The following is a 21,351-nucleotide window of genomic DNA, read 5'->3' on the forward strand; positions in this document are numbered from 1 at the left end:
TTTTGAGAAATCAGACACTCTTTCACATCTTTCCTTGACTTCCAGGCATCCCACCAGCCACTCTCCTCCCTCTCTGCTGCTGTGTGTCTGCTAGTTTCTCCTTGGGTTCCATGTTTCCCATGTCCTGCCATTGGGCTGCTCTCCGTGTCCTACCTGGATGTTTTACCAGCACCCACAGCTTCCGTGACCATCCTTGCTGACTTTCAAGATCGTTTTTTCATCTGGATAGTCTGTAGATAACTCCTATCAAGCATGTTCTAAACACAGTTTATTAGTCTTTTCTCACCAACTTGGGGCGCTTCCTTCTCTGTTTCTCAGGAGAACAATAAAAGACAATCCACTGGACTCTCAAACTCAAGAGGCTGGCAGTCAGCCTACACTCCCGGCTGTTCCTTATCACTCACCTCCTAGTGTTTCTCCTTCAGAGTTGTCTCCTGGCTTTAATACCTGGCCCTGAGGTCACCTCCTCACTTCTTTGCTGAACAACTGCCACAATGCCCCAGTTCTTGGTCTTGGAGCCTGGCAATTCTAGTTTTGAATCCTGACTTGACTGCTTACAACCCGCATGACCTTTGGCGGGTTACGTAACTTCTCTAGGCCTCTGGTCTAGAAAATGGACACAATAATATCAAGCTCATGGGCTTATTTTATTTTATTATTTATTTATTTTTTTTTATAAATTTATTTTTTATTGGTTCAATTTGCCAACATATAGCATAACCCCCAGTGCTCATCCCATCAAGTGCCCCCTTCAGTGCCCATCACCCAGTCACCCCCACCCCCTACCCGCCTCCCCTTCCACCACCTCTAGTTCGGTTCCCAGTTAGGAGTCTTTCATGTTCTGTCTCCCTTTCTGATATTTCCCACTCATTTTTTCTCCTTTCCCCTTTATTCCCTTTCACTATTTTTTATATTCCCATGGGCTTATTTTAAATTAAATTGATTTTTAATATGTTTTCCCCCTAGTTTTTTTGAGAAATAATTGACATACATCAACTGCATAAGTTGAAGGCATACAGCGTGATGGTCTTACATGTATCATGAAATGATTATCATGGGGTTATTTTGAAGACTAAGGTAATGACACTTTTGGAGTCCTGGGTGGTTTAGTTGGTTAGGCATCTGCCTTCGGCTTAGGTCATGATCCCTGGGTCCTGGGATTGAGTCCTGCATCAGGCTCCCTGCACAGCCAGGAGCTGCTTCTTCCTCTCCCTTTGCCCCTTCCCCAGTTTGTGCTCTCTCTCTCAAATAAATAACTAAATAAACAAATAAATAAATAAAATCTTCAAAAACAAATAAATGACTTAAAATACTATAGTATTTTATATAGTATCAGTTCCCTAGTAATAACTCAATAAATGTTCACTGTTGCTTCTTATGACTGCTCTTCAGGAGAGATCTGGTCTTTAAGGATCTGTCAGTGTCTGAGATACTGTAGTTGCTGAGTAAAGCATATTCTGCTCTTATGAGCTCCAATTCTGCTCCACTGTCTACTTCACAAAACACCAGAGTTATCTTCCTACAGAAAGAAAAATTGCCATTATTGCCATTATTTTCCTTTTAGTTACCCATAGGAGTAAGTGTGCACTTAGTGTGGCAAAGGAGGTTGTTCCCAGTCTGATCCCGTCTTGCCTCCTCCTCAGCACTCTGAATATGCCACAGCCTCTTATGATTCCAGGCATTAGACCTGCTGTCTGTTTGCTCAAGTGTCTTCCCCACCCTTCAGCCATGCATCCATCAAGGTCATGCCCTCCACAAAGCCGGCTTCCCCAGGCCCTCCAGTAAGAGTGGATGGCTTCTTTCTCTAGACCCCACGGTACTTGTGTATAACTTTGTTCTAAAATTTATTGAGTTGTAATATACCTGCTTATATGTTTGCTCCGTTAGACAACATGTTCCTGAAGGAAGGACTTATGTTCTGATCATTGTCACAGCCCAGTGCCTGGCATGGGAGGATGCTTGGCACTCGGTAATCATTCAGTGAATGGTGCATAGAGTCTTGGAGTCAGTTCCAGAGAGAACTCTCAGAAATGTCTTCAGTAACAGATACCATTAGAATTAGGGTATCTCTTTTAAAAGGGCAGCATTTATGTGGATGTTTAATATCTGATGGGTTTATAAAGAAGTCTTTCCAGCTGATTTGGAGACAACTGGAGGGAAAAGCAACTGCATTTTGTTAAACTGCTCCTTGGGATGAGATATCTGACATCTCAGTAATCAGATCTTGGTCCCATCTGTGCAAGAGAGCATGGCACAGGCAGGAGGCAGATGGCAATTTTGAGATGTCATTTGCTGTTGTCATAGTGAATGAACAAAAAGGAAGGACAAGAAGGGAATCTTTCATGTCTCCTTTCTAATCTCTGCCTGGGTGGCAAAAGGGTCCCCAGTGAGAAGGAAATTTGCTTTACTGGCAGTCAGAGACAAAATGAGGAGTGGGCTGTTTCCTTTTCCTTCTAGACCAGGGGGTAAGTTAATATCAAAGGGATGTGTGAGTGAGCAGAGGAGTCCAAAGCTCTAGGGCCTTTGAAGGGTGATAGGGAGGGAAGGGGCCAGAGTATTTGAGGCTCGTACAAGCTGTTGAAAGACTGGCACCAATGTCATGTTCATGCTCCCCAAGGGGGTGAACAGATAGGATCTTTACATCTGTTAGGGTACCTATGTCCACAACTCGAGGATTTCTTTGATTTCATTTTGTCTGTGCTCTGGGAGAAGTATTAGTGTAGAGACCCGGGAATGCTTTAGACAGCCACAGGGGATCCTCTGATGTCTGTCCAGGAATTTTCCTGTTTTCCAGTCTGTCTGTATTTGCTCTTACTTACTGACAGCCTGACCTGGGCTTACCCAAGACCCAGTAATGCTGCTGATGGATGATTTAGTAAATCATCCATCAGGTGTAAAATCTTGGTAAAGAGATCATCAGTAGACCAGGGTCTCAGGGTAGCATTGGTTCTGGGTACAGGGGAGGTGAGTCAATACCACAGGTGCCTGAGGTACAAGCTCTCTTTCCCATGTTGGATGCTGAGAAGGGAGAGAGGTGGCTGAGTTGAAAGGAGGCATCTTCTGAGATGGAGAATTATCTTTCCCATCCTTCTTAATGGGAGTCTTACCTTGGGTTTCCTGGAAAGCAGAGCCTGAGGCAAAAAGCTTATCTCTATTACACAACAGGGAATGACACCCCAGGAAGCAGGAGTGAGGGGTACGGTGAGTAAAGCAGGGGAGGAGAGAGAGCCAACACAACTCATTGGAATCTGTGACCTCAGAACCAAGGCCCTAAGACAGTTTCCCATATTGCCAATTTTTTTTTTTTACATGGAATTCACACAGAATATTTGAAAGAAGCAGGACAACTTGAAGAAATTATGACTTTCTGATAAATCAGAACTAATAGCTTCAGGTAGAGGAGCCCCAGAATATCCAGGGACCTTGTGGAGAATTTATTTAGTTGACTCCAAGCTGCTTCTGAAGAATGGTCCTGTGTGGTGATGCATGTCATTTCCCTCTTGGGAATAGCAGTGACCTGGAAATAAGAGTGTTTTGTCAGCCAGGTGGGATGAAGCCAGAAACAGATCTTACCTGGGCAGCTGCAGGGAAAATTCAGGGCTCAGCTCCGGATTTCGTTCCATTCCACATGAGTGGAACGCCAGTGGCATCCAGTGGCCTGCCAGGCCAATCACAGGTTGGAGTTCTTAGCCATTCTCAAGTGGGTATGTGTCTTTTCCCTCCTAGTCAGGTCATGGGCCAGGCTCATTTTTGATGAAGCTAAATTGGGTGTTTGGCCTGGGGCAGCTTGAATTGCCCGATTTCTGAATCAGAGCATACAGTGATTAGCAGAGGTATCAGCCACACAGGTAAACTAAGTCATGCCCTCTACTCTGGTTCCATTTTGGAAAAATCCTATTTTCTAAAGGCTATTGATGCATTTTGTGAGTGGATTCTCTTTTTCTGTTTTAGAAATAATTCCAGAAATTAGTGATGTATCGGTGTTTAATAACACCTGTGTGAAGTGGCAAATAAACCCAGGAAGCATCATCTTCAAGATTGTCTACGTGGTAAGTAAAGTGATCCACTCTTTCCTGCTAGAGCAGAAGTGGTATCCTACAGGAACAAGACTTGGAGACACTTCCTTTCATAAGGGCTTCTCCATCTAATTGTCTGATTGTTCTTTTAAAAAGTGATCAGATTTTCAAAGATATACCTGGTTCATTTTATTTTACATTCTATGTTTAATATGTGTGTCATTCAGCAGGGTTGTATGTGTGGGGGATATGCTTCTATTTGGCATCATCGTGATCGCTTGTTTCCCAGCACTTGTATTTCACTTGCCCAGAGGAGGCCTGGAAGCATCTGCTGACTTGGTGACGGGATGCAGCGAGTGGTCCTCAGGTTGTGACTGCCTCCATCGTTGGCTGTCATTTGTGTGCAGGCTAGCCCTCCCTAGAGGGACTCCTCATTTTATGTCACTTCCTAGGGTTTATTGTTTACTGGGCTGATAGGCCTTCATCATCAGACATCTGATTGCGGAGGCTTACCTTATTCATCTCTCCTGGGTGCACAGTGTGGTAGAAGAGGGAATAGTAGGAAAATGGGATTCAGCACCACAAAGTCTCTCTCAGCTGCTTTAACCAGAGTCATGGTGAGTTCTTTTTTCTTTTCCCCTCCTGAAGATCTACATAAAAGGACAACGGTTGCACCCCGTGGAATCAGTTCATGAGGAGACAGTCAATGTGACCTCAGACAGCAGGACCCCAGAAGTGTGCCTCGATCTGTACCAAGGCACCAACTACACCGTGAGCATTTCCACCGCCCCTCCCACACGCTCTGTGCCAGCCATCATTGGGTTCCAGACAGCTGGTAGGTGGAGGTGAAGTCTCATTGCCTCCTAGAAAATGCTAAGCACAGGATGTGGGGAAACGTACTTCAGAATCAGCTGGACACGAGAGTTCATAGTTGCTTTCCGAGTTCTGTAGCCAGGAGGATGCAGTTACTCCAGAGGTCAGAGCCAGAGTAGGTCTAGTAGGAGAGATTCCTGTCCTGTTGATGCCAGGCTGAATGAGTACCTGATGTACTATTTCTCAGCTGGGTCCTTGGTTGAAATGGGAGGTAATAAGGCATTTAAAAGAGAACATTAGGTGATGAGGCAGTCAGTTCTCAATTATCCAAGGCACTAGAGGGTAGCCATGCAACTTATTACTGGTAGGGAACACAACAGTCCCTTTTTACTCTTGGCTTTGAGAGAGGAGAAGCCAGGGAGGTGACCCAGTGGCTTTACATCTGGGTTGGAAACTGACCTCGGAACTCGTTGGGGGTTCGAATCAAGTTGACAGCGAGCGAGCAGATGGGGAGAGGCAGCCCTGGATGCAGAAAGGGAGATGTTGGGTGAAAAGAGAAGTGTACAGGAAGGAGTTTCAACAAGTAGTAATAAACCTCATTACACATAGGTATCTCATAGACTTTTATAATATTGTGAAAATTCTAATATTTTTTTCATAATTCTGGTTATGGGGTGTCAGGACTAATTAAATACCTTATAAGCAAATTTTGAGAAGCCATTTGTGTCATTTATTATTTTGGATGAAGTGAGGTAGTTCTCACCTAGCTGCTTGATGTCCCACTTAAAATGTGTCCCAGCCTCCAGGTACTGCTGACACCAGGAGCTGGGAAGTGACATGGATTTGTCAGAAATAATTAAATAGTCTGCCAATCTTCACAATGGAAAGCCAACCACAAAATTATACAAATTAGGTCCCCGGGGTACTTGTATATAAATAAAACATTTCTAAGTAAATAATATGTAGGGAAAGATATTGTAGAATTAATATAACTAGAGGGTCTTGTTCAGAATTAACGATAAACTGCTATGGATTTGTCAGGAATATGTCATCTTCTTCCTCTTTTGCTTACAAGTTTTTAATTTTAATTCCAGTACAGTTAACATACAGTGTTATATGAGTTTCAGGTGTACAATAGAGTGATCAACCATTCTCTACATTACTCAGTGCTTATCATATTAAGTGTACTCCTCAATCCCCATCAGCTATTTCAGCCGCCCCCCCAGCACCTCCCCTCTGATAACCATCAGTTATTTCTCTGTAATTTAGAGACTGTTTCTTGGCTTGTATCCATTTCTCTCTTTTTTTCCCCTTTGCTCATGTTTTGTTTCTTAAATTTCACATATAAGTGAAATCATATGGCATTTCTCTTTCTCTGACTGATTTATTTCACTTAGCATTATACTCTCTAGCTCCATCCATGTCATGGCAAAGGGCAAGATTTCATTCTTTTTTATGACTAATATTCCAGTGTGTGTGTGTGTGTGTGTGTGTGTGTGTGTGTGTGTGCGTGCGCGCGTGCATGTGCGCATGCACACCACATCAATTGATGGACACTTAGACTGCTTCCATAGTTCAGCTATTGTAAATAATAGCTGCAATAAACATAGGGATGCATGTATCTCTTTGAATTAGTGTTCTTGTATTCTTTGGGTAAGAACTTAGTATGTGATTACTAAATCATAGGAGAGTTCCATTTTTTATTTTTTGAGGAACCTCCATACTGTTTTCCACAGTGGTTGTACTAGTGTGTATTCCCAACAACAGTGCATGAGAGTCCCTTTTACTCCACATCCTCAGTAACACTTGTTGTTTCTTGTGTTGTTCATTTTAGTGTTCTGACAGGTGTGAGGTGATATGTCATTGTGGTTTTCATTTGCATTTCCTGATGATGAGTGATGTTGAACATCTTTCAGTGTGTTTTTTGCCCATCTGGATGTCTTCTCTGGAGCAATACCTGTTCATGTCTTTTGCTCTTTTTTAAAAAAATATTTTATTTATTTATTCATGAGAGACACAGAAAGAGAGGCAGAGACACAGGCAGAGGGAGAAGCAGGCTCCCTGCAGGGAGCCGGACACGGGACTCGATCCTGAGACTCCAGGATCACGCCCCGGGCTGAAGGCAGCGCTAAACCGCTGAGCCACCTGGGCTGCCCTCTTTTGCTCATTTTAAAATCGAGTTATTTGTTTTTTGAGTGTTGAGTTCTTTATATATTTTGTTACTAATGCTTTATTAGATATATTATTTGCAAGTATCTTCTCCTGTAGGTTACCTTTTAGTTTTGTTGATGGTTTCCTTCACTGTGCAAAAGCTTTTCATTTTGATGTAGTCCCAACAGCATATTTTTTGCTTTTGTTTCCCTTGCCTTAGGAAACATGCCTAGAAAAATGTTTCTATCCAATGTCAGAGAAATTACTATCTTTGCTCTCTTCTAGGATTTTTATGGTTTCAGGCCTCACATTCAGGTCTTTAATCCATTTTGAGTTTATTTTTGTGTTTGATGAGAGAGAGTGGTCTAGTTTCATTCTTTTGCATGTTGCTGTCCAGTTTTCCCAACACTATTTGTTGCATAGACTATCTTTTCCTCATAGCATATTGTTTCCTGCTTTGTTGAAGATTAATTGACCGCATAATTGTGGGTTTATTTCTGGGTTTTCTCTTCTGTTCCATTGATCTTTGTGTCTGTTTTTGCACTAGTGCCATACTATTTTGATTGTTACAACTTTGTAATAAAACTTGAAGTCTGGAATCATGATGCCTCCAGTTTTATTTTATTTTTCAAGATTGCTTTGGCTATTTGAGGTCTTTTGTGGTGCCATACAAATTTTAGGATCATTTGCTGTAATTCTCTGAGAAATGCTGTTGGCATTTTGATAGGGGTTACACTAAGTCTGTACATCGCTTTGGGTGGTATGGACTTTTAACAATATTATTCCAATCCATGAGCATGGAATGTCTTTCCATTTCTTTGTGTTGTTTTCATTTTCTTACATGAGTGTTTTATAGTTTTCAGGGTACAAGTCTTTCACCTCTTTGGTTAGATTTATTCCTAGGTATTTTATTGGTTTTGATACAATTATAAATGGGATAGTTTTAATTTCTCTTTCTGCTGCTTCATTATTAGCATATAGAAATGCAATAGATTTTTGTATGTTGATTTTGTATCCTGTGACCTTACTGAATTCATTTATCAGTTTTAGTAGTGGTTTGGTGGAGTCTTTAGGATTTTCTATATATAGTGTCATGTCATCTGCAAATAGTAAAATCTGCATATCTTCTTTACCAATTTGGATGCCTTTTATTTCTTTTTGTTGTCTGATTGCTGTGGCCAGGACTTCCAGTATCCTAATTTTTGTCATGAATGGATGTTGTATTTGTCATATGCTTTTTCTGTATTGATTGAAGTGATCATATGGTTCTTATCCTTTCTCTTATTGATGTGATGTATCACGTTGATTGATTTGTGAATATTGAACCATGCTTGCATCCTGGGAATAAATCCCAGTTAATTGTAGTGAATCTTTTTTTTTATGTATTGTTGGATTCAGTTTGCAGTATTTCATTGAAGATTTTTGCATCCATATTCATCAGAGATGTTGGCCTAGAGTTTCTCTTTCTTTTGTGGCATCTTTATCTTGCTTTGGTATCAGGATGATACTGGCCTCATAGAATGAATTTGAAAGTTTTCCTTCCTCTTCTGTTTTTGGAGTAGTTTGAGAAGAAGAGATATTAATTCTTTAAACGTTTGGTGGAATTTGCCTGTGAAGCCATCTGGTCCTGGACTTTTGTTTGTTGGGAGCTTTTTGATTACTGGTTCAATTTCTTGGGTGGTTATTGGTCTATTCACATTTCCTATTTCTTCCTATTTCAGTTTTCGTAGATTATATGTTTCTAGAAATTTACCCATTTTTTTCTAGGTTGTCTATTTGTTGGCATATATTTTCTTCCAACTGTTTGTATTTCTGTGATATTGGTTGCTATCCCTCTTCTCTCATTTTTGTTTGATTTTGTTTATTTGAGTTTCATTTTGATTTTTTTTTTAATTTGAGTCCTCTCTCTCTCTCTCTCTCTTTTTTTTTCCTGAGTCTGGCTAGAGGTTTATCAATTTTGTTAATCTTTTCAAAGAACCAGTTCCTGGTTTCATTGATCTGTTCTATTGTTGTTTGGTTTCCATATCATTTATTTCTACTCTAATCTTTATTATTTCCTTCCTTTAGCTGGGTTTAGGTTTTGTTTCTTGTTCTTTTTCTATAGCTTCTATAGGTGTAAGGTTAGGTTTTTATGTGAGATTTATTTGCTTCTTGAGGTAGGCCTGTACTATCATAAACTTACCTCTTAGAATCATTTTTGCTGCATCCCAAAAGATTTTGGATTGTTGTGTTGGATTGTTGTGTTTTCATTCTCATGTAATTTTTAGTTTCTACTTTGATTTCTTGGTTGACCCACTCATTGTTTAGTAGTATGTTACTTAACCTCCACGTATTTGTGGTCTTTCCAGATTTTTTTTCTTGTGATTCACTTCTAGTTTTATTCCATTGTGGTCAGAAAAGCAGCATAGTATGACTTTGATCTTTTTGAATTTGTTGAGATTTGTTTCATGGCCTAATATGTGGTCCATTCTGGAGACTATTCCATGTGCATTTGCAAAGCATATATATTCTGCTGTTTTAGGATGGAATGTTCTGAATATATCTGTTAAATCCTTCTGTTCCAGTGTGTCATTCAAAGCCACTGTTTCCTTGTTGATTTTCTGCATAGATGATCCGTCCATTGATGTAAGGGATGTTAAAATTCCCTACTATTGGGATCCCTGGGTGGTGCAGTGGTTTGCCGCCTGCCTTTGGCCCAGGGCGCGATCCTGAAGACCCGGGATTGAATCCCACGTTGGGCTCCCGTGCATGGAAAGATTAACAAAAATCTGCTTCTCCCTCTGCCTATGTCTCTGCCTCTCTCTCTCTGTGTGTGACTATCATAAATAAAGATTTTAAAAAAAATTCCCTACTGTTATTGTAAAACTATTGATTAGTTCCTTTATGTTTGTTATTAGTTGCTTTCTGTATTGGGTGATCTCAAGTTGGGTACGTAAATATTTAAACTTTTTAAATTGTCTTGTTGGATTGTCCCTTTTATTATTCTATAGTGTCCTTCTTTGTCTCTTATTACAGTCTTTGTTTTAAAGTCTCTTTTGTCCCAGGGCACCTACACGGCTCAGTCAGTTGAGCATCTGACCCTTGATTCCAGCTCAGGTCATGGGACAGAGAACTGCATGGGGCTTCACACTCAGCAGGAGTCTACTTGGGATTCTCTGCCTGTCCCCCCACACCCTGTTCATGTGTTCTCTCACCCTCTCTCTCTCTCTAAAATAAATAAATCAATTTTTAAAAATAGTCTATTCTGTCCCACGTAAGTATTGCTACTTCAGCTTTCTTTTTACATCCATTTGCATGATAGATGTTTCTCCATCCCCCCACTTTCAGTCTGCAGGTGTCCATAGGTCTGAAATCTACTTGTAGGTAGCATATAGATGGGTCTTTTTTTTTTTAAGATTTTATTTATTTATTCATGAGAGAGAGAGAGAGAGAGAGAGACACAAGGAGAGGGAGAGAAACAGGCTCCATGCAGGGAGCCCAATGTGGGACTCGATCCCGGGTCTCCAGGATCACACCCTGGGCCGAAGGCAGCACTAAACTGCTGGGCCACCAGGGCTGCCCATCGGTCTTGTTTTTTAATCCATTTTGACCCCCTGTCTTTTGATTGGGAGGTTTAGTCCATTTACATTCAGAGTAATTATTGAGGGGCACCTGGATGGCTCAATTGGTTAAGCACCTGCCTTTGGCTCAGGTCATGATCCCAGAGTCCTGGGATTGAGCCCTGTGTTAGGCTTCCTGCTCAGTGGGGAGCCTGCTTCTCCCTTTCCCTCTGCCTGCTGCTCCCCCTACTTGTGTTCTCTCTCTAATAAACAAATAAAATCTTTAAAAAAAAGTAATTATTGATGGGTATGTATTTATTGCCATCTTGTTACTTGTTTTATGGTTCTTTTTTAGTTTTTCTGGGAATACGTCTTTTTTTTTTTTTTTAAAGATTTTATTTATTCATGAGAGACACAGAAAGAGAGGCAGAGACATAGACAAAGGGAGAAGCAGAGTCCCCACAGGTGAGCCTGATGCGGGCCTCCATCCCTGGACCTGGGATCACGCCCTGAGCCTAAGGCAGATGCTCAACCACTGAGCCACTCAGGCCTCCCGAAATATGTCTTTTTAAGACTTTAAACTCATATGCCATTATTTAGTCAGAATGACAGTTTGCTATTCAGTGTCAGCTGTTTTTACTAATATCCAGTTATCTCTGCAAGGTATTTTCCTCTGGGAAAAGGATTATCTTTAGGGTCAGACAGACCTGGTTTTGCATCTTAACTCTGCATTGAAGAGTTAAGTGACCATGGCTGAGTTTTTAAATGTCTCCAGAGCTTTCCTCTTTCTGAAATTTTAAGTGGAATTGGATTCAATTTAGAAGTTAATTTAGTGAGAACTGGGGTTTATATGGAACCGTCCCAATTGGGAGTAAAGCACTTTTCTACATTTACTCAGTATGTACGTAAGTTTTATCTTTTCTGTTTATATATGCACTGTGGTAAAAATTTACTATTCTCTTCTTCTAGAGTCTGCATGTTTGGTGATCTGATATCATTTAAGCTTTATACTAGTTCTCTTAAAATGAATTGGAAAATTTTCCATAATTAATTTTCCATTAATTAATTAATTTCCATATTTTTATGCTCTGGAAAAGTTTGTATCGCTTTGGAATTATTGCCTTCCTTTTAAAGTTGGACACATTTGTTCATAAGATCATTAAGTTTCACCCCTTTTGGGAGATAGTTCTTTGATAACTTTGTTAACATCCTTTGTGATTTTCTTTTGATCTGTTTATGTTTCCTACAATTTCTTCAGTCAATTTTTATAATTATATTTTCCTAAAAAAGTGTTCTATTGGTTGGGTTTTTAAATATTTCAGCTGAATGTCCTATGGAATATTTGCTTACAACTACCGTGGGGTTACAGGTTATATAACCCCAGGTTATTCTGATTCCTAATTTTGGTTTTATTTCTTTTAAAAATTGATTAGCTTAGCTTGAGTTTTCTGTTTTATTACTGTTTCTTTCCCCAAAGAATAAACTCTGGGGTTTTTAAGTGTTTTTCTTTTTCTATCTCATTAATTTGTCCCCTTAGTTTTATTACTTTTTTCCTCCTCCATTCCCTTAAATTGGTTATATTATTCTATTACTAAATTCTCGAGTTGATAATAAGTCTTTAATGCTTCTGGACTTGTCTATTGGCGGAATGCCTTAGGCATTGATACATATTCTCTTTATCCCTACTTTCAAGGCATGATATAACTGCTCTTATTTTCTCTCCGATGGAAGAACTACTTATGCCTGTGTTCATATATGTTCTCTTTCTGTTTAATTTCAAAGCATTACATAATTGCTATTTGATTTCCCCATTGAATTAATTACAAGTAAATTATACAAATGGCAGGTTTCCTTTTTTTTGACATTTAACTTTGTGGTTAATTTCTAGATTTATTACATTTTAGCATATTTCTGGGGGCTTATTATTTGGGAAAGTTTTGTGATAATGTAGTACGTTTGCTTGTGAGTAGGGTAAGATCTAGTCTTCAGTCAATTTTCCTAATAAAGGTATTCAGGACTTCTGGTTTTTGTTGTTGTTATTGTTGCTTTTTAGTTACATGGATTGCCATTTTTCTCAATTTCTCTCAGAAATTCCAGTTGTTTGGGTTCACACATTTTGCGTTATGATGTTTATGTTCATGACTGATGTCTTAATTGTAGCTTCTCACTTTCATTGGTAACAAATGGCTCACTTTGTTCTGTTGAATGTTTTTTGCCTTATAGTTTGATAGCAATATTGGTTTTCTTGATTTCTTGGTACATCTATTTGGATAATATGCCTTTGCCTACTTTTGTTCTTTTTTAAATTAAAAAAATTTAATTTCAGTGTAGTTAACGTGCAGTGTTATATCAGTTTCAGGTGTACAAGATAGTGTACAGCACTTCTGTATATTACTCAGTGCTCATCACGATTAGTGTACCTAATCCCTTTCCCCTGTTCCCCCCACCTCCCCCAAACACTTTTTTTCTTCTTAAAAGCTACCTGAATAACAATGCTTTGGAGGTAGCATGTTGTGAACCCTTTTGAGAGAAGTTTTGTTTTTAAGTAAATAAGCAATTTACATTTAGTGTTCTTTGTAATATGACTTTCTTCTGTCATCTTATTTTTTTTTCTTTTTCATGTTGTTTTGCTATATCCATTGTTTTCTTTTTGCTACACAGATTTTTCTTTTTCAGTAATTCAGACAGTATAGATTTTGTTTTTATTCTATGTTACAGATTAAAAAACAAACAAAACCCTATTTGAATGTATATTTCTCTGATTACCGGTGTTAAGACTGAAATAATGTTTATGTCTTCCTGAATAAGACAAGGAAGTTACCATTCTCCACTTCCTTTTTTTCCTTCCTCTCTTGCTTCCTTTATGTTATTGGTTTAATACAGCATTTTATTGCCAGCTTCTTACTTTAACTTATTTTTAACATGTATTGCATCTTTAAAGAATTCATTTTTATATTTATAGCAATACTTATAACACTTATTTTAAAAGGTATGCGTTTTAACAGTTTCAGTGCTTACTACCAGCCATTTCATACAGCCATTCTCTGTTTTTTTCTGTTTTTATTTCATTGCACAATGATTTCTATCTTCTCCTTACCAAGGAATGGGATACTTTCTGAGCCCATGATTATGTGAGAGTGTCTTTTTGCTGTCTTCACGAGTAAATGAGAGGTCGATTGAAGATAAAATTCTTTTTTTTTTTAATTTAAAGATTTTATTTATTTATTCATGAGAGACACACAGAGAGAGAAGAGAGGGAGGGAGGCAGAGACACAGGCAGAGGGAGAAGCAGGCTCCAGGCAGGGAGCCCGACGTGGGACTCGATCCCGGGTCTCCAGGACAACACCGTGGGCCAAAGGCAAGCACTAAGCCGCTGAGCCACCTAGGGATCCTGAAGATAAAATTCTTGGTCCATAACTTCTGTTGGTAGAATTCTTGAGGCATTTCATATTGATTTGGGGAATTTAAAGTTTTGAAAGAGAAAGTTGAAGATATGTTTTTTTAGAAAAAAATCCTATTGTAGATAATCTAATTTTTAAGTCTTGATATCAGAGGCTTTTTTTACGTGTGAAATTCAAGACTAATTATTCATGCACATAGTAAGTGTTTATTGACCACCTACTGTGTGTTTGACATTATTTTAGGCATTGGGAATTCAGTAGTGAATGAGGCATAAATCCCTTCCCTCCTGACAACTGGCCAGGCATGATATAAATGTTATTGTTTTTCACTAAGTTTTCCTAGTACTCTGAGAGTTTTTGGACCTTCAAATTTTGGTCCATTTGATGTAGTTTGAAGTGGTGGTGGGGTTCAGAGCCGACAGTAGTTTTTTTTCTTTAAGATTTTAAAAAATTTATTCATGAGAGACAGAGAGAGGCAGAGACACAGGCAGAGGGAGAAGCAGGCTCCATGCAGGGAGCCCAACGTGGGACTCGATCCCGGGTCTCCAGAATCACACCCTGGGCTGAAGGCAGGGGCTAAACCGTTGAGCCACCGGGGCTGCCCCATCGAAGGTTTTATTAAAGCATGAGAACAGGACCTGTGGGCACAAAGAGCTGCATTAGGATTGTGACAGGTGATTAATTATATACTTTCAAGTTGGGAGGGGGTAGGGATCGAACAGGCCTCCAAGGTATTTTGGAAACAAGGTTCCCAGGATCCTGAGGGGACTAATAATTGTTAGGAGAAGGTTATTTATTATTATCTGGTAAACTCTAAGTCATGAGACCCTTCAGATGTTTATCAGTGGGCCATATGCTTGGAGCATGATTGCTAACATGTGTCTTGGTGGGGTCGAGTTAGAAGAAGTTTCCAAAGGAATTTATATGTTAAAGTAGACTCTTAGGATGTGGGGAGGGGGAAGGGTCAGGCTAAAATTGTCTTTTGCCCTTAGCAAAGTGTCAGCATCCAGGCAGCTCTCTCAGAGGAAGGTCACTCTGCCTGTTTCAAGGATTTGTCAGTGGCTCTAGGCAGTAAGGAAATTTATTTATGTATTTATTTATTTTCGTTTTTTTTTAAATTTTCTTATTGGAGTTTGATTTGCCAACATATAGTATAATACCCAATGCTCATCCCATCAAGTGTCCCACTCAGTGCCTGTCACACAGTCACCCTATCCCCCCACCCACCTCCCCTTCCACTACCCCCTGTTAGTTTCCCAGAGTTACAAGTCTCTCATGCTGTGTCACCCTCTCTGATTTTTCCCACTCATTTTCTCTCCTTTCCCCTATAATCCCTTTCACTATTTTTTATATTCCCCATATGAGTGAACCATATAATGATTGTGGCAGTAAGGAAATTTAATTCTTTCTTTTGCCTTTGTTTCCCACATCACATTTACACATTAGAAATAGTTTCTTTCATGCAATCTCTGATTATTGCTTTTTTATTTCATTTGGTGTTTTGGCTCATCAAATACTCCTACGTAGAATTCCTTGTTTGTCGGCGCTGGTTTTCACTCTCTCCCTTTTTATATACCTGCCTTTTCCCTCTGCCTTCTGTGAGAGTGGAGCAGGTTTGTTCATACAGGCATTTATTCATATGTTCATCAACCTTTCTGACCTTCACTATTTCTAATACATGTTATATTTTGTTGTTGCACTTACATTTCCTTTTGTTTTCTTGTCTCATCTAGTTCCTTTTTTTTTTTTAAGTAAGCTCTAGGCCCAGTGTGGGGCTTGAACTCATGACCCCAAGATCAAGAGTCACATGCTCAACGAATTAAGCCAGCCAGTCACCCCTCATCTAGTTCCCTTTTTATTTCTGCCCTTCTCAACTAGTTTCCTCTCTGCTCTTGCATTCTCTTATTAACTCATCCTTTATCTGTTTTAATCCATCTTTAAATTTTTTTACTGAAAGTACAAAACAGATGTTGCCTAATTTTACTATTACTTTGCTCAATATTTTTTTTTCAAAAGAAAATCATTCTTTGCCTCTTAAGCAGTCTTCTTGGTAGAATCATTTCATAGGCTCGCTCTTCCTTCCTTTTCTTTTCTTTCTTTCTTTCTTTCTTTCTTTCTTTCTTTCTTTCTTTCTTTCTTTCTTTCTTTTTTGCTTTTAGGTTACTTATTGTTAGAAGTTAGAAGTTTTATTTAGGTCTGATATTTCTCTCATAATGAATAGATGACATTCTCTTTGATATTACTTTTTATTGGATGTTGGATGATATTAGTGTGCTTATCTCAGATCTCATCTTGAAGGATTTACTGTTTATTGGATAATCCAGCATCCTTCTGTCCTTTCTTTTCCTGTCTTTCCAGGGGCAGCTAGTGGTAGGAAAGCTTACTGCTGTGAGTTTTATTTCTGAACGCTTTTTTTTTTAAAAGTAGGCTCCACACCCAGTGTGGAGCCCAACATGGGGCATGAACTCACAACCCTGAGATCAAGACCTGAGCCAGTATCAAGAGTCAGACACTTAACTGACTGAGCCGCCCAGGTGGCCCCTATTTCTGAGTACTTGGCTATCTTTTTATTTTTTAAGATTTATTTATTTATTTATGATAGAGGGGGGCCAGGCAGAGACACAGGCAGAGGGAGAAGCAGGCTCCATGCCTGGAGCCCGATGCGGGACTCGATCCAGGGACTCCAGGATCGTGCCCTGGGCCAAAGGCAGGCGCCAAACCGCTGAGCCACACAGGGATCCCTTGGCTATCTTTTTTAAAAAATGATTCATTTATTTAAAAGAGAGAGAAAGAACAAGAGAGAGTGGGGGGGGGGGGAGGGGCAGTGGGGGAGAATCTTCAAGCAGACTCCTGCTGAGCACAGCGCCCATCTCAGGGCTGGATCTCACCATCCATGAGATCGTGACCTGAGCAGAAACCAAAAGTCTGATGCTTAACCAACTGAGCCACGCAGGCACCCCTGAGCACTTTACTATCTTGATTAATGGAACTGTTGCTCTTGGACAGCATTTTGTTGTCTGACTTCATTATGATGCTATGGTCTACAGGGGCAGGAGAGAACCAAGTCCCTCCTACTATCCCAGGCTCTCTGTCAGGTGGAACCTCTAGGTCCCTAAGCCTCCCCATAGAAGTCCCTCCATGTTACTGATCTCCAGTGTGCTAAGGAGGGACTAGGGACTATTATTACTAGTAGTAGTAGTAGTAGTAATAGTAGTAATTAGTGGTATATATACTTCTTGCCTATCAGCATTGCTTAGTGAATTAAAACAAAATACAGATGTGTATTTGTTCCTCAGCTGATATGCAGATAGGATTGAGAACTACCAGGCTAAATTGTTCCAGATGGCAAATTCATAACTTATTTGTCCTGTTCCCACCCTTACTTTTAGCCCCCACCTCTGTGGGCATCAGTCCTTCCCTTCCTTGAAGGGTTTGAGACCGTGCTCCTTTGCTTGAGGGCATGTTGTACCTAGTACCTCTCAGAGTCTTTCTGCTGTCTGGTCTTTTCCACCTGGTGCTGAGCAGAAACATCTTCATGTCTATGTCTTGTGTATGTCAAGCACAACCCTCCCTTCCAGCCTAGATGCAAATTTTGACCCATTTTTACTATACTCAGTCACTGCTATCAGGATTGGGGGTGGGACGTGGGAACCAGATGCTTTTGTTCACATCGCCATCTTCCCCTTAGTTCAGACTATCATGGCTGTGAGTGAGAAAATCGTACTGAGATGGGAGCTGTGTTCTGCTTTATGTCTGTTTGTGAACAGACGTGCTGTTTGTGATATTTCTTACATATATGTACTTTGTGTGCCTCAAAATCATATGCAGACACCTAGCAATTTTTGTCTCCGGTGTCCTTATGAAATCTTTAAAAGTTGTGAAGATAAAGGGGAGTACGTGTGATAGGTCTTCAAGTTCTCTCTCATAACCATATTTTTACATTTTTCCAATTATAGCCAAGAATATTTTCTCCTGGCAAATTGCCTTATGTTGCATGTGTGAGAGAGATTTAATATGCTGGGTAGTTTTGATTTTGAATAGAATAGTTAGTTGTCATTCTTACTTCTAGGATAGCAGAGACTCCCATGGGAGAAATGTAGTTTTCTAGGTAGTTATAAGAAGTTTCTCTCTGATAGACATTTAAACTTTTTCTCTTTTGTGGAAAATGTACCAGCTTGTTGGGAAATTTGCTCTTCCTTGAAAATTAGCCATGGTATTCCTGGACACTCTGTGAGTTTTTTACTCGTTAGTGACAAACCTCTTCTTTCTTTATGACTGCGTGAAGAAAATAGAACATTGAAGGAATAAATTTGACTGCAGGAGGTATGAAATGACTTTTTAAAAAAAACTCTAGTGGTTGAAATAAATCTACTCCTTGATTATTTTACTGCCTTTGTCCTTATCTGAATAGCTCTTGAAGTACTATCTGCTGTGAAGCAAACATCTTGCCTGGCCATCTCGTTTCTGTTCATCTTCTAGGTTGGAAACACCAACTCTGAGAGTTCTCACCCATGGTTTTTGACTTTTATTCACCTTTTCCTTATTTTCAGACTTTCTAGCTATTGACATGTTTACCTTCAGGACATTTAACCTATGGAGTCTCCAAGTACAAGAGATAGGATGAACTTTCTAAAAATCTTAAAGCTCTATTAGTTTATGGTGATTTTTAAATATGAATTATTTCATCTGATTCTCTCAATAACCCGTGAGGTAAGAAAAGCAAACCAGATTACTTGATTTCACAAAGAAGGACACTGAGGTTCATAATGGTTAAGTGACTTGTTTAAGGTCATGCAATTAACAAGTCGTAAAGCCCAGACTTGAAGCCAAATGAGATGCTCTTGCGTCTTAAACACCCGTTGGCTCTTGTAAGATGTCAGAGTTTCAATTGTACTTAGCCAAGATATGTTTTGCTAAGATATGCAACCTTTCTGTATGTTTTATCTTTTAGAAGATGATCTCCTAGAAGATTATGGAATTTTCAATATTTCAGTATTCAGTGAAGCTTGTTTGAAACTGAACAGGCACCCCCGGAAAGTTGGATCAGAACAAATGTATCAAGTAAGAAGATCTCTCATGTTATCTGTCAAAGTCTTGTGTCACTTAAAAATTTGAGTGCTCTCCAAGTGAGGATCCAAAGTATTTAAAAACACTAATGGAATGAACTTCTAGGCAGCTTGACTTTCATCTCTAGAGATGGATGTGTGGTGGATGGTCAGTGGGGGACTAAGTTGGAGGAAGGTATTCTAGAGAGTAACTTGCTATTAGTTTCCCTGTCTGATACTTCACATATGTGGATTATATTTTATTTAGTGCATTTTATAATGCACTATTGACTTGTTTTGTCATCAACTTTACATTTGCTTCTAGATTTTTCAGAAACTCATTGCATGGCTACTTGTCCTCATTTAACAACTTCTTAAAAGTCACACATCTCAAGTAAAATTACTAGTAAATTCAGGCAGGAGCTGAAATTCATCATTTTTTGTCACTTTTAGTGCCTAGCAAACATTTGGCAAAGTAGATTAAGCATTAAATTAAAGTTCATTCATTCATTAGCCATTTACCAAAAGAATATCGTGTATTAGGATGTGTAACTTTCAATTCCCACTAATATAAACACACAAGTAAATGACAATGTGGTATGAGTGCTTTAATGAAAGGTAAATAAATGGGGGATTGTGTGTATGTCCAAGGAGGTTTTTTTGTTGTTTTTGTTTTTGTTTTAGCAAGAAGCAAGGACTTCTATATCATATAGAATCCTATATCATAGAGAATGAATAGGAATCAATCAGATAAAAGATGTGGGGTGATGGTAAAGAAGGGCCCTGTGGACAAGGAGAAGAGCATATTGAATATTATGAAATGTGGTTCTCTGAGGGAAAAAGGAAGGATGGGAGAAGAGGAAGAGATGAGGCAAAAACCTAAGTAGTGACTAGATCATGAAAAGCCCTGTAATTGTGAGTTTGCATCTTATTTTGATATTTCTGTGGAGCCCCTGAAGGATTTTAAGCAGATGAGCAAAATATTCAAATTTTCATATTTAGAAGGAACACAGGAGCTAGAAACATGTTCCAGTACCCAAATAAAGTTAATATTAATATAAGATACAGATGATTATAAATAATAAGTATGGAAATAAATGGCCCTGGGACAGTTGGTTAGCTACTTGGTTAAGAAAATGATTCTTAGCATTTACACTAAAATGATTAAAGAGTTAAGCTGGAAAAAAAGTTTTAAATATGCTAAACAAAGATTTATTTGTTAAAAAAAAGATTTTTAAAATATGTTAAATGATATTCATTTAAGTAAAAGATTAAAGAAAGATTTAAAAAAGATTTTAAAAGTTTTTAAATATGTTAAACAAAGATTCATTTAAGTAACATGTAAAATACTTAACAAATTCATGGAAAACATTAACATTCAAGGCAGTTTGCAAAGGAGGAGATATATATGTATATATGTGTATATATATATATATACATATATATATATATGGCCCAAACACATATGAACATGTTATACCTCACTGGTAAGAAAAAATTATATGACGAGATACCATGATTCTTCTATAACATAGAGTACTGTTTTTTTTAGAGAGTGCATGTGCGAGGTTGGGGGGAAGGGCAGAGGAGGAGAGAGAATCTTAGGCAGACTCTATGCATAGTATGGAGCCCAACGCAGGACTCGATCTCACCACCCTGAGATGGTGACCTGAGCCGAAATCAAGAGTCAGACATGTAACTGCCTGAGCCACCCAGGCGCCCCAAGCATAGAGTACTGTTACACAGGCTGCTGGCCACTTAAACTGGCAAGACTTTTGTGGAAGAGTTATATCTTAGCCTCTATCAGTAAGTTTTTGGACATGGGCTGTCATTAACTAAGCAGGTGTATACAGAAAGGTTACGCTGTTCCCTGAAGCTTCGTTTATGGTAGGGGGAATTGGGAACAACTGAAACGTTCAACAGCAGACATCTGGCTAAATAAACAGTTAAACATAGATTGGAGAGAACCCCACACGGATGTGAAGTACGTTCTATATCACACTGAATAGTGTTTGCTACCGTTGGCCAATATTCCCATTGAAATGGTCTCTGTTTCTTCTATTATTTTGACCCCTCTCTGTCTCTGCTTCCTAGGGCTCCCTTCCTCTGCCTGTCCCTTAAATCTGATTACCCTCAGGTTGTGTGTTGCGCATTCTTTCGTCATTCTGTACCCTTCTCTGGGCCATCTTATCCAGTCTCTTTACTTCCTTCACTGTCTCCAAGCTGGTAAGTCCTAAATCTGTTTCTCCAGGCCTACCCTCTTCTATAAGCTCTCGGCCCCATACTCTCTGATTAACTTCTTGTGTTCTCTTTGCACTGGGTCTTCACATATGTGACTCTCCTACCAGCAGCGCCCTTCCTTCCCTTACCCTACTCTGTATATATA

The 21,351-nt window shown here is 39.2% G+C and overlaps 1 protein-coding gene across 2 annotated transcripts in view; it reads left to right on the forward strand.

Annotated features, from left to right (window-relative positions):
• Positions 1-21,351, forward strand: part of SUSD1 (sushi domain containing 1) — a 130,042-nt gene that overhangs the window by 46,210 nt on the left and 62,481 nt on the right. For both annotated transcript variants that reach the window (XM_072727672.1, XM_072727673.1), the window contains exons 7-9: positions 3,952-4,049; positions 4,665-4,851; positions 18,872-18,981. In XM_072727672.1, the coding sequence (XP_072583773.1) occupies positions 3,952-4,049; positions 4,665-4,851; positions 18,872-18,981 (395 nt within the window). The remainder of the gene's footprint in view (positions 1-3,951; positions 4,050-4,664; positions 4,852-18,871; positions 18,982-21,351) is intronic.

Source organism: Vulpes vulpes, chromosome 12, assembly GCF_048418805.1.
Source record: "Vulpes vulpes isolate BD-2025 chromosome 12, VulVul3, whole genome shotgun sequence".
NCBI lineage: Eukaryota > Metazoa > Chordata > Mammalia > Carnivora > Canidae > Vulpes > Vulpes vulpes.